This window comes from Trachemys scripta, chromosome 4, assembly GCF_013100865.1.
Source record: "Trachemys scripta elegans isolate TJP31775 chromosome 4, CAS_Tse_1.0, whole genome shotgun sequence".
Lineage (NCBI taxonomy): Eukaryota > Metazoa > Chordata > Testudines > Emydidae > Trachemys > Trachemys scripta.
Window position 1 is genome coordinate 90,388,134 of NC_048301.1, and position 13,190 is coordinate 90,401,323.

General features: G+C 40.0%; 1 protein-coding gene across 5 annotated transcripts in view; it reads left to right on the forward strand.

Moving 5' to 3' along the window:
* The window catches only part of ELP4 (elongator acetyltransferase complex subunit 4), a 256,311-nt gene that overhangs the window by 72,490 nt on the left and 170,631 nt on the right, over positions 1-13,190 (forward strand). For all 5 annotated transcript variants that reach the window (XM_034769884.1, XM_034769882.1, XM_034769881.1 and 2 more), the window contains one exon: positions 6,360-6,499. In XM_034769884.1, the coding sequence (XP_034625775.1) occupies positions 6,360-6,499 (140 nt within the window). The remainder of the gene's footprint in view (positions 1-6,359; positions 6,500-13,190) is intronic.

The window sequence follows — 13,190 nt, forward strand, 5'->3', positions numbered from 1 at the left end:
AAGGAATTGAAACTGCTCCTGGTTCCGCCTGTCTCTGCCTATGAGCAGGTCCTCCAAAGTCCTTCTCTGTCTGCCTCTGCTTTTTCTGGGGGGCTGCTCCCACCCTCCTAGTGAAATGGTTTCCCTCTAGAGAGCCAAAGGTCCTGCCAGTTCAAAGGCAAAGGAAGCGTTATTTTTTTTTCCTTTGGTAGAAGACAAGAAATACATAGCAAAGCTATGTTACATGGGGGAAGGCCATAATATTGATACTTCTCAGCATTCCAGAAATGTGACTTTGGCTCTCTCTTTGGTTCTCAGACAACTTCTGCAGCCTCCAAGGAAGTAGCAGAGGCTAATAATAGTAAGATACACGTACTAATGTTTTTAAAAAAATTAAATTTCCATAGTGTCTTGAGGGGTGACAGTTCCTTCCAGGGGCTGTGTTATGAGTTTGCAATTTCTTCTTTAAAGGCTGACCAGCCTTTGGAGTACATACCAGTTTTCAAGGTACCAGAGAAGAGAGAGAGCTTTCTAGTCTTGTGAAGCACATCTGGGTCTCTGCCAGAGAGCTGTTTCTACTAATGGTCATCCCTCTACATATTGCTGAATGGAGGGATTTGATATGCTGTGAAGGTGGACCAAGCAGATTTGCACTGCTCTCGAACTTCAAGGGATAGCTAAAGTTTATGCTACATCAGAAATGTGCTGAAATATGCCTAAAAGACTAGAAGACAATAAAACTGGAAATAGACTATAGTCTCAGCTAGCATACAGAGTTTCCATGGAATGGGAGAAGTGAGCCATGAACACTATCCACCTACCCCTGGCATTACCAAAAAATCCTGCCCTTGGCCTGGCTAAGAAGGGCAAAATGGATGGGAAAGAAAGAGACCCACCACAACTTTATTTTGTTCCGTAAAGTTTCAGATTAGCATCACAAGCCCCTTGACTCGTCACAGCAAAAGGGTGTGACCAACAGGCCAGATCCTTCCCCCATCCCTGTTTATTCCAGCTTATGCAGTATGGTGAGGTGCGTGGAGAGGCCAGGCAACAGGAACGCTAACAATTTTTATAATCTTTCAAGGGAGAAAGGATTGCTGTGACATTCCTCAGACAACCTAAGTGTTCCCTTCCCAGACCTAACCCCCATTTATGCATAGCTGCTGTTTGTAAGGGGACAGTAAGATCTGGGATGGGGGGGGGGGTGAATTCAATGAAACTATGTAATCTTCCAAGGGACAAAAGGCAGCTCTTACTAATTTATGGCAACCAATTATATGTTTTTCTACAGGTGTCTCATCACCCAACTGGGACCTTTCTAAACCATCCCTCTCCCTTCCTCCAGTCTGCACTGCCCTGCGGAGCTTTGCTGCCTGCATGCTGGCTGAGAAATGCACAGCTACAAGGGCACAAAGATTGTTCCTTAATAATCTGTTTTCTAGCTTCTGTCAAATGCATAATAGTGGTTCATGGGAAATCAATAAAAATCAGTTATTATAGCCAGGTCTTGCTCGGGGCCAATTTTGGATAGAGTGCCTGGAGCAAATGCTAGGCTTAAAATCAGCAATGTAGCAACAGAACAAGAGGGGATAATGGTGGGGAGGGTGTAGATCCTTTGTAACTTACCAGCTGTGGGTTCTGTTTCCTGCCACAGCTGGCGGAGTGGGGGAATTGCTCAACTGGCTCCTCCAGGTAGAGGTCCAAAATGCCCTGGAAGACAAGGAATATGTCATCCTCCATGTCCCTGCTGCCTCCTTGCCGTGACCGGGGTATCCTGTTGAACAATGAGGATGGTGGAGTTGAGGAAGGGGTCTTGAGCCACTTTCAGCTCTGAACCAGGAGCCCTTGACAGCAGCCAGTCCAGCTTGTCACAGAAGAGTCATGTACAATGAGCCCTTCTGGAATGTCTGTTAGTCTTTTGCCTTCCTGTATAGGAGCCTCAGGCACTTGATGCGTTCCTGGCACTGAGCCAGAGTCGATTCAGTGCTCTCCAGCTCCAACCTCTGAAATTTCCTGATACAGGTGAATATTCCCGATGCTCTGGGCGAAGAAATCTGGAGGACAGTGTACTCCAACCACATGTGGACTGCACCTGGGGGTGGTTGGCTGGGCAAGGGCTGTTCTTGGAGCAGGATCCATGTTCACGTGTACTGAACAAAAGCGTGCAGCAGAGAACGGTTCTCATGTGGTCGGTGCAGCTTGCTACTATTGCTGAAAATAGGCTGGTGATGGTAGGGGATACAGGGACCTTCAAAGACCGGGTAAGGGTGAGGAAGAAAAGGGTTCAGTGCACTGTGGGAATGGGGGTGGAGGACTTGAAACTCAAGACCTTGTATATGCCTCTTACATCTGTCTACGCTTCACACCGGCATGGGTATGGAGCCATTCTGCAGCCCAAGGTGTATTTACTCACACACCTCAGGTATGCTAGTTTACTCATCGAGTACTCACCTTCTGACAAGTGCTTCAGGGCTTTAGATGTGGACAATCGGGGGGGTCTGGGACAACCACACGCTTGAAAACGTGGGCAGTTGCTAGTGTAGATGTGTGACGGGTTGGATCACAGAAACCCCCTTGGGAGCTGCCACCCGATGTGCAAAGACTACCCCTGCTTCTGCTTTCCCTGCCAGCTCAGGACTCCAGCACCCTGTCTTGCTGAGCCAGACACTCCCGTCTGGCTCCAGACACAGACCCAGGGTCTGAATCACTTGTCCCAAAGCTGCAAGTTTACCTGAAAACAGCTCGCAGTAGCGTGCTTTTCTTTAGCACTCAGATGCCCAACTCCCAATGGGGTCTAAACCCAGATAAATCCGTTTTACCCTGCATAAAGCTTATGCAGGGCAAACTCATAAATTGTTCGCCCTCTATAACACTGATAGAGAGATATGCACAGTTGTTTGCTCCCCCAGGTATTAATACATACTCTGAGTAAATTACTAAATAAAAAGTGATTTTATTAAATACAGACAGTAGGATTTAAGTGGTTCAAAGTAGTAACAGACAGAACAAAGTAAGTCACCAAGCAAAATAAAATAAAATGCGCAAATCTATGCCTAATCAAACTGAATACAGATAATCTCACCCTCAGAGATGCTTCAGTAAGTTTTTCTCAGATTGGACACCTTCCAGGCCTGGGCACAATTCTTTCCCCTGGTGCAGCTCTTGTTGCAGCTCAGGTGATAGCTAGGGGATTCTTCATGATGGCTTCTCCCCCTCTCTGTTCTCTTCCCCCCTTTATATATCTTTTGCATAAGGCGGTAACTCTTTGTCTCTCTGGGTTTCCACCCCCCCCTCACTGGAAAAGCACCAGGTTAACGATGGATTCCAGTTCAGGTGACATGATCACATGTCACTGCAAGACTTCATTACTCACTTGCCAGCACACACATATACAGGAAGACTCACAGGTAAATACAGCCATCTGCAGACAATGGGAGTCATCAAGATTCCAAACCATCATTAATGGTCCACACTTTACACAATTACAATAGGCCCTCAGAGTTACATTTTATATTTCTAGTTTTAGATACAAGAGTGGTACATTTATACAAATCAGATGATCATACTCAGTAGATTATAAACTTTGTAATGATACCTTACAAGAGACCTTTTGCATGAAGCATATCCCATTACGTTACATTCACTTATTACCGTATTTTCTCTAAAACTATCCCAGTTACATTATATTGACTTATTATCAAGTTTTTATAAAACCATATAGACTGCACAACGTCACAAGATGTACCTTTCAAAGTAAGTCAACTCATATCTGATTGCAATATGTACCTTCACACATTGCCAAGGAAAAAAAGTGACACTCTGTATATGTTTTATCTGAGGTGCAGAAACATGCTGCCAGGAAACTGGCCACATATATGAAGGCTGGGTTGGCAGAGTGGGGAGGCATTCCATTACCAGCGGGAACCTCGTAGTACTTTGACTTGAGGGCTGGACAGAAATGAGCCATGACCCTTTCGCTGCTGAGGGCAATTTTAATGTGGGCTGATTGTGGAGTCAGGCAGGTTTAATTAAAATGAACCTGTTCATGAGAAGATAAGAAGACCTGGCTGTCTTGTAGCAGGATTCTATTCTCATGATTAGGACACTAAGCATAGAACCATTAGGCTTCTGTGAACTCTGCAGATAACTTGTATGCCCCTTTTGGAAAAGGGAGGTGTTTTGGATTGGGGTTTGTTGGACAGGCAAGAAAATTAATATAATTTTGTTGGTGACAGTGCTTGGTGGGAGGGAAGGCATATTACTGAGGAGGTTGGTCATAAATAAGTTGTTTTTTGGGTTTTAATTATTTTGTGGGGAGAAGTTATTGGCAGAGAGTGTTTTGCAGAAGGGAGAGGTATTTCCCTTTTAAAGAAGGGGTTTGTTTATCTAAAACAGGGAGAATAAGTTATTTGTCTGATCAAAGATCTAGATCATAATTGTGAGGAACTTGCTTCCAAGCAAATATGGAGTTTTAACAATTCTTATGCAAGGTTGAGAGGCATATCTTGCATCTGAGCTGAAGGTCAGGATTTAGCTTCCGACTTTGTACAGTTTGTCTCTGGTTTCTTTGAATATTATGTATTTCAGTCTGTACATTCCTCCACAATGGATAATGTAGGTCATCCGACCACATTTTGACCTCTGGTATTTAGATTATTCTGGATTCTCACCTTTTCCTCTTTCACCTGTCCTCTTTCAGCACTGTTTTTTTGTTTTTGTTTTTTAACTGTCTGTGTTAGGTACAAGAGAACTGCTCTAGACTGTTCCTGGGGACTAGCCCCACGCATAGTAGTGTCAGTGTTGGGTGAGTGCAAAGGTGGCTTAAAGTTGTCTGCGCCTCCACCCTTCCTGAGCTGCACCTGAAAAATGTATGGCACAGTTCACAATCTGGGCAATTTTCCTTTGAATTAATAAGGAGAATCATTAAACTAGAGTGGGCTTTTTTGTATTGCAAAGGAGCTGTAAACAAACCTGGACAGCACTGCACAAATGCCTCAACCCCCTCCTTTAGTATGTTTTTGATTGACAGCTGTGTTATGTGACTGAGGATAGTGATTTTAAGTGACGTGTTCAGACACAAGGTCACAGTAAAAGATTTAATTTGTTTGAAAAGTTAAAACAAGAAGTCACAGATTGATTGGAACAGTTGGTGAGAGACAGTCAGATTGGCAACACTGAATTGCTAGAGTTGTGAATGTGTTGTGCTGTAGCTTTGAGTTTTAAGCTTAATTTGGCTTTTGTCATCCGATATTCCTTTCAGGATCTTATACCTATTTATTGGCTAATAAATGAGACTAGTATGCAGTGTCTCATGTCTGTGTCAAGTCACTTCTTTTCTAACTTACTTTTGGAGTTGAACCATTCCTGACCATTGAAACTGGGATAGCATTTTTAATGGGGATGGGTGGCAGAAAGAGAACAAAAGAGAGCATTACATAAAAACATTATTTTATAATATATGTTTTTGTTTGTTTAATATACAAAACAAAATATATGTAGCTATTTGCACAGATTTTAGACCAATTTAGTTTTTCTTGTTTTTTATCATGCATTTACTTCTGTAATTCAAATAAAATTCTAAGTTGTGTGTCATGCAGGGTTTTCACCAGTTCTCAATGTGTAGAACTCTTCCCTGTGTCCGCCATGCTAATGAATGTATAAGGAGTAATAATATCTCACTAGAGCTCAACTTGACTTTGTTTTTGTGACTTTATTGAAACACTTTTATTCTGTTCTCTTAATATTAGGCACCTTTATTATATGACAAGAATGGTTACTGTTGTCTAATGTCTTAGTAATACCTACCATGAAGTTATTGCAAATTCAAGAAATTAAAAAACACTTTCAGACTTAATGATTTCAAGCCATTTTTTCTTTTTTGTTTAAATTTTCTTTAAGAAATGATGTTGGAAGCTATGAAAAGGCAATATTTTATTTTACAGGTTACATATAAACATAATTGTACAGCCTTTCAAAAGCCAATGTGCAAAATGTTTGTGTTTTTGCATGTGCCCAATATAGGTATTGAATTTGTTCCCAGGTGTCTTTGTATGCCTGTTTTAGAGTGTGCACAAAAGTTCATACTTTTGGATACCTGACCCACTTTTTTAGGTGGGACCAACTGGAGCAGTGAGGGTTGAAATCTGCATGTAAGCTCCACAACACAGAACTTCAGAAAAGTAGGATTACTGAGGATCCCTATCTCTTGCTTTTTTCCTTCCATAACTTTTAAAGTTCACTACTGACAAATTCTTTGTTATATACGTACATAAAGCCTAAATGAAAAATTATAGATTTCGATTAGCGGTATAGCAAGTAATTATGTTTTTATGACAAATCATGTAAGGAATTATTATAATTAGTATAGTATGTTTTCACAGGTCAGTCCAGCAGCTTCTGCACGATTTGGTCACTATTATGATGTATCTAAAACGGTGTCTCCAGAACTACTTAAATCTATAAAGTGGCACCGGTTTTTTCTTCCTGAAGAAATGTCTTTGCACCCTGAAATAAAAACTTGGTAAGTTCTTAACCCATGTGTTACTTATATTTTTAGTTATTTGCATGCAAGTTAAAAGGAAGATTTTTAAAAGTGCCTAACCAGTTTGTTATTACCTGTATCACTGGCTTACAGTGCCACTTGTACTCCTAAAATCCTTTAATTGCTTTTGAAAATCTCCCCCTAAATGTTTGCAACCAAGGAGTAGTATAAAGTAATACTGAGAATGAAAGGTCAAAAATAGTTTAAATTGCAAAAAGAAATCTAAATCTGTTTTCCAAGTTGGAAATTTGTAATAGTGCGGGTCAAACATAAATAAAATGAGAGAGACCAGAAACGCAATGAATAGATGTTGTAGAATTGATTTAGTTGGTAACTATTAATATTTTACCTAAATGTTTATATATAAAATATATGCACATAATTTAAATTTGGAATATGACTTGTCTTATGGCCATTTATAAAAATGGCATTAATTTCACAAAAATTGGACTTTTAAAAAAAATAGAAGTATTAAACTCTAATACTCTAATAATGGTGTGATTCATACACAAACATTTTACAGGTGATTAAGGCTGTGAAGTAAGAAACTTTTCTCTGCTCTAAGGTACATATCTTGTAAATACAGCTAATGCCCAAGCATTTCAGATTATGCAAATGACTGCACCACAACTAAAGGTGGGGCAAAATTTGTGTGGGCTTACCCAAAGAAGGACAGCTCTGCTTTGTGGCTGGGGGAGAGGGGCAGAGAGCAGGGCCGGCTCCAAGGTTTTTGCCGCCCCAAGCGGCGCAAAAAAAAAAAAAAAAAAAAGCCGCGATCGAGATCTGCGGCAGCAATTCGGCGGGAGGTCCTTCGCTCCAAGCAGAGGTGAGGGACCATCCGCTGAATAGCTGGACGTGCCGCCCCACTCTGGAGTGGCCGCCCCAAGCACCTGCTTGGCAAGCTGGTGCCTGGAGCCGGCCCTGGGAGAGAGGAAGAAGGTCAGAAACTGCTGTAAAAGATGCTCGGTAGTCAAATTTGCAGCAATGACACCTCTCCCCTCCTCCCCCAGGAATGTGCATAAAGGTACGAAACCTGGGTGGGGCAAGTCTCTATGTGAAAGCAGCGAGGAAGCCAGCACCCACCCTCCCTCCCCTAGTAGTCAGCAAGTGGAGGCGAATGGTAGGCTGGGTTACGACCTGCTGTGGGCATTACGCTAGTCGCCCCTTTTAAAGGGGGGCTGGGAAGGAATTTTTCCCACATCACCAGAATTGGCTTTGGTGGAGTGTGTTTTTTTTGCCTTCCTCACAGCGGGTGTGAGGATGGACCTTTTCTGGTGAATAGAAAAGGTGGTAGGCCATATGTCGCAACTTATTTTGGGCGGACATTCAGTGCAGGTACTCCATAGGGAGGGCAGCCACTGACCAGATAAATGGCCTGGTAAAGGACTTAAAAGGAGATACTGGATAAAGAAACAGAATGGGGGAGGGGCTTCGGGGACTCCCATGACCGGTACAGCCGGGAGCCAACCCCACCCCCCATTCTCATAGCCCTCCTTAAGCTTCTTGCGAGGCTGGTGGATGGTAAGGTCCAAGCCATGGGTCGGCTGGGGGACCTGGATGGAAACAAAGGGGGGCTGGTGGAAGCCCTGGAGAATTGATTTGAATAAGCATGGATTTGCCTGAACGGTACACTTTATCTTCCAGGTAGTCCCAGACATCTATATAACAAAGTTGCGGCCTGATTAAAATCCATAACAAGTCTCCTGTCCTTCTTGCGGTACAGGTCTGTCACATCTTATGCTGGGGTTACGTTCCGCAGTCAGCGCGTAAAGCGAAAATCGCCTATAGTCAAAATTACATTGAGTATAATGGCGGGCGGAATCGCCCACACTACGGGTACAGTATTAAAATTGTTATTTTTCTCTTTTTTTGTTTTGTTTTTTTGTTTTTGCAGACTGCGTAAAGCTGAAATCGTGCATGTTAAATGTGCGTAAGATGCGACAGATCTGTATACCCAAAGTGTATTGGTGCAGACTATCTAACCCCAAAAGTACATTCAACAATATAAGATCATTTTCTGTGTATTCTGCGTGTGTAGTATATGTAAAGAAACCAACAAACAAATTTAAAATCCTGGCCCCATTGAAGTCAATGGGAATTTTGCCTTTGACTTCAACAGGGGCCAAAATTTCACCCACAGTATTCACTAGGGACCCAGGAAAGTGCTGAGCAACCTCAACTTCTGTTGGAATCAGGCCCTATAGGATGCCATGCACAGAGCTCGAGCCTCTCTTTACACATTCCTACACCTCCCTTGGAAGGCGTCCCACATACTTTGAGAACTGCTGGTCTAAAACAATTGGTATATACGTTCTGCTGTATCCTTGTGATTTATTACTAGGTGCTGCTTTAAACAAAAAAATTGAACTATCAGTTTTTGTTATGGATGAAGTAACTACATTTATTAGTTTTTTCCAGGCATATTCACTTCCTGGTTGTTTCTTTCCTCCTTCCTCCCACCCTCCACTACATCTGTGGTTAATGTTACTCAAGAGAAGAATATATAACTAACCTTTAATTTGCAAGAGTTCATCCTGAATGCTTCAGAGCAGAATATGAGTTTGTAAGAAAACTGTGGTGTATAAGTTATGTCCTGTGAATAGAACTAAAGTGGTCTTGTTGCCATTATGCCTTGCTTCCCAATTGCTATGCCATAGAAAACAGTGCATTATCTATTAATGGGCAGGGCCATAAATGTGCAAAAATTTGTAGAATTGTATGTGTTAAATAGGAACCAACTTTTGTGAGTGAGGTTACAAATCGTCTCAAAATATTTGTAATTCTATTCACTCCCATTAACAAAATTATTTTATTCAGTATGCTCATGAGTGGCTGGACTGTTTCTATAATTATAGCTTATGCCTATTCTTTGATAATTAGAATGTTCTCCTCCTCCCTACACAGCTCAGATGTGAGGAGAGTTTGGGTCAGCAGGGGAAAGAAAACCTTTTGCCCCTTTAAAGATTACACACACATCTTTTCCGCCCTCCACGTGGGCTCTTATGTGCCCAAGGGGAAGGCTTATAAGCTCTTCCCCCTGCCCAGGGGTGCCATTCTGCACCATAAGAAAAGCTTCTTCCCTCCTCACCTTTGGGATTAGAGTAGAACTGGGTTTTGAAAGCTTGCTGTGGGCATCATTCTAGTTGTCTTTTGGGGCTTGGAAAGTCATTGATGTGGGCTATGTGGGGGGTTTTGTATTCTTCTTAGCAGCTTAGGAACCCATGGGTAGGTTAGGTTGTAAAAGTCATATTTTTACAACTTGACAGGTGCCCAATGTAGGTACTCATTCAATAAGGGTTAAATTCCCTGATAAATCAGAATTGTAAGAAGGTTAGGAGAGGGCTGTCCTAAAGAAGGTGGGAATGGGGGTTCTAATATTTGCTACAGCAAGGAGACAACGTCTTCTTCCACACTTTCCTTAACCCCCATGCCATGGGGATGTGTTGGGGTCCCAGCAATGATACTGGGACCAGGTTAATTGTTTAGGGGGCTGAGAGCAGCCATCTACCAAGTGAAACAAAGTAATGGGGGAAGCTGATGGCTGCCCTCCGCCAGTTGGCGTGGATTTTAAAAGAAGGATGACCTGCTTTGGATGAGTTATTCCTGGATAATTTCCAGATGTGTTAATTACTAAAGTTGTAGCCTTGTTAAATTGCATTCTTGGGATTTTATCATTCTTCCTTTGGTGTCCGGGGCAAAGAAACATGAAAATGTTTTCGAGCGAGTTCATTCCTTACTCAGTCACCAAAAAGGAAGTGTCATCCTAGACACTTAACTCTTCACCACAGACCTGTCTGTCAGCTATGTTCATGTACATTCTCTGAACATGTCATCAGTCTGCAGCTTTTCAAGAGGCCCTACTATACTCATTTCAACGATATGTGTGTGTAGAGTTATCAGATGTGGATTGCTGTTGGGAAGTGTCAGAGTACGTAATAAAACTCCATTTTTAGTGGTTTAATAAAAAGGAATGAAAACTAAATGATTGGTGAACCTGTTATCTCTATTGTTAGTTCAAGTAACACACTTCTTTTGTACCTTCTGTCCAAGTTGCCCAGTTAAAGCTACTAACATATTGTTTTACTTTGAAAAGATATAAAATATATTTTGGTAATTCAGGCAAACAGAAAATTTAAGATGCAGCATTGCATTTTCTTGTATTTGCTGTCTTCAGAATGTATGTGCTCAGAAAATAGGTAGATAGACTTAATTTTATGTAGAGCCCAATTTTCCAGATAAATTTGCCTAAAACAGCTTAAACTGTCTTTCCTAATGGGGTCTACTTACAGATAATAAGCCTATTTTTCATACCTTTGATAACTTAACCTTTGTTAAATGCTTAGAAATTATCAATAGGAAGTCAGAGACTCTGTTGTAACCAGGATACCTTCTTGCCAGCTCCTGTTTTATCAGTTACTAGATGGCTAAACAAAAAAGGATAAGAACGAATTGTTTGAACCCGTTATCAGAATTAAACAGTGTTTAGTAACAATGCTAAAATAAAAAAATGACAACATTTCAAAATAAAAAATATCATATTTGTGGCTTTAAAATATTATGAGAAACATTGCCAGAATGATAATGTATTTTATTATGGAGTTACAGTATTTAATCAACATTTTCCATGTCCATATTATAGTGGGCTAGTTCAAGGTCAGACAAACTATAGTTAGACACAAGCAAAAGAAATCCTAATGTTCACATTCAAAAATAAGTTAATTTGTAGAATATTTAGCGTTGTTTCTTGACTTCTTATTCTGCCGTGAAGCTTTTTTTTCATAGCAGTAAATGAGGAGTTAATTATTTTTTTTTAATTTCCTTAATGTAGCAATGCACTACTTGTGAGCACAGGCAGGATTGACAATGGAAAGAAGCTACACTCATTTTCCATAAGTTTTATTGAAAGCTCCCAAATCCATTGTGTTCACTCACACACTGAAAATACCAAAGCATGGTGGCAAAGGCAACAGATCACCTTTTGTTGAATAGATAGTGGAGTCTTGAATAGATAGGGTGTCTTCCAGGCAATGATTACAGCTGATGCTAGGGAATGGTTGACTGGAGTTTATCCACAAAATTTGACTTTTTGTACTTGTTCTATTCTGGTTTGGCCTGAAAATTCTGTATAATATGATAGGTGGTCTTTAGACATTCCTCATGTAGACTGTGTACTGATGAAGTTATTTGCAGTTGTGCATTTCATATGCAATAATAAATTGAAGTATCTATTGAAACACTCAATTTAACTGATAATGGTTGAATGACTTGGGGCTACCAAAGGGGTTAAAGAAAAAACAATAACCAAAAACTGAAGTCTAATTTTGACCCAGGAGTAAAACTCCTGCAGTCTAGTTGTATATGAGAATATTTTAAAGGTCTGTTAAATTTTAAAACATTTAATGACAGAAGACATTAAGAGGTTATTAATCTACTGTAAGAACTTTTTTGATTTCATCATTATACAGTGAAAACTCCATGCAGATAAATTCAGAACTGTATATTTGCTAAAAGCAATTTTTAAATTAAAGCACCTTTTAGTTTCTGAGGTGAGCAATATGTAGCTTTAAGTATTTGAAATGTATTTTTTTAAAGCCAGTTAGTTTAATGCTCACTGCTAATTTGAAACAGTGTTGTGTTTTGTTTGTTTAAGGAACTAAGCATATGTTTGCCTGAAGTCTGACTTTTACGTGCTATGCATCTACACACACACACACACACACACACACACTCTCTCTCTCTCTCTCTCTCTCTCTTTATTTTCCCTCCCCAAATGTTGGTATAGGCAACGTAAAGTCAAATTTAGTTAAATTTCTATGCAGGTAAGTAAACTGTGAAATACATTGAGAATTAATATATTGTTAACCTTTGATAAACCACAGAAGTAGCTCAATATTGTCAAACTAAACAAACGTTAAAATTAATACAGAACATGATAATATATTTTCTAAAGTCCTTAAGTGACTTTGCAGCCCAAGTCTCATTGAAAGTCAATGGGATTTAAGTTCTTAAAGCTGTAATCCTATAAAAATTTAGGCACATGCTTAACTTTATGTACGATGAGTATTCCATTGACTTCATTGGGACTACTCAGAGTGCATAAAGTTAGTCCCTGATTCTGCGAAGACTTACTCTTGTGATCACTTTAAAAATTGGAGTTAGGCTCCTAAATTATTTAGTCACTTGTGAAAGTTTTGTCCTATATCTTCCAAGTAACTTACAAACAAATTAATCCTCACAACTCCTCTGTGAGGTAAGTGGAAAAGAATTGTTATCCTTAAGGATATATGATAAAATAATATTATACTATACTGTTATGTATTTTAAGCTTTGTTATGGTATAAAAATAACAAAAGGAAAATAAAACATAAACTACACTGAATTTACTTCTTAATCTATTTAAATGGAAAGGGGCTGATGGCAATTTTTTATTGTTACTGCTGTATGTATGAAAATTAAAATGGTAGAAGGTGAGCTCAGATGAACAGGATATTGATCAGGTGTACTTGAAATAGCAGTTCATTAGGTATGTGTTAATTATATGAGATTACTTCTGAAATGCTATGGTGGTTTCATATTTTAAATTGCTTATTAAATCATTAATTTTCTAGGAGGTAAATGAGCCTTACATTGTCATCTTAATCTCTGCAGATTTTACCTTTCACATGTCGTC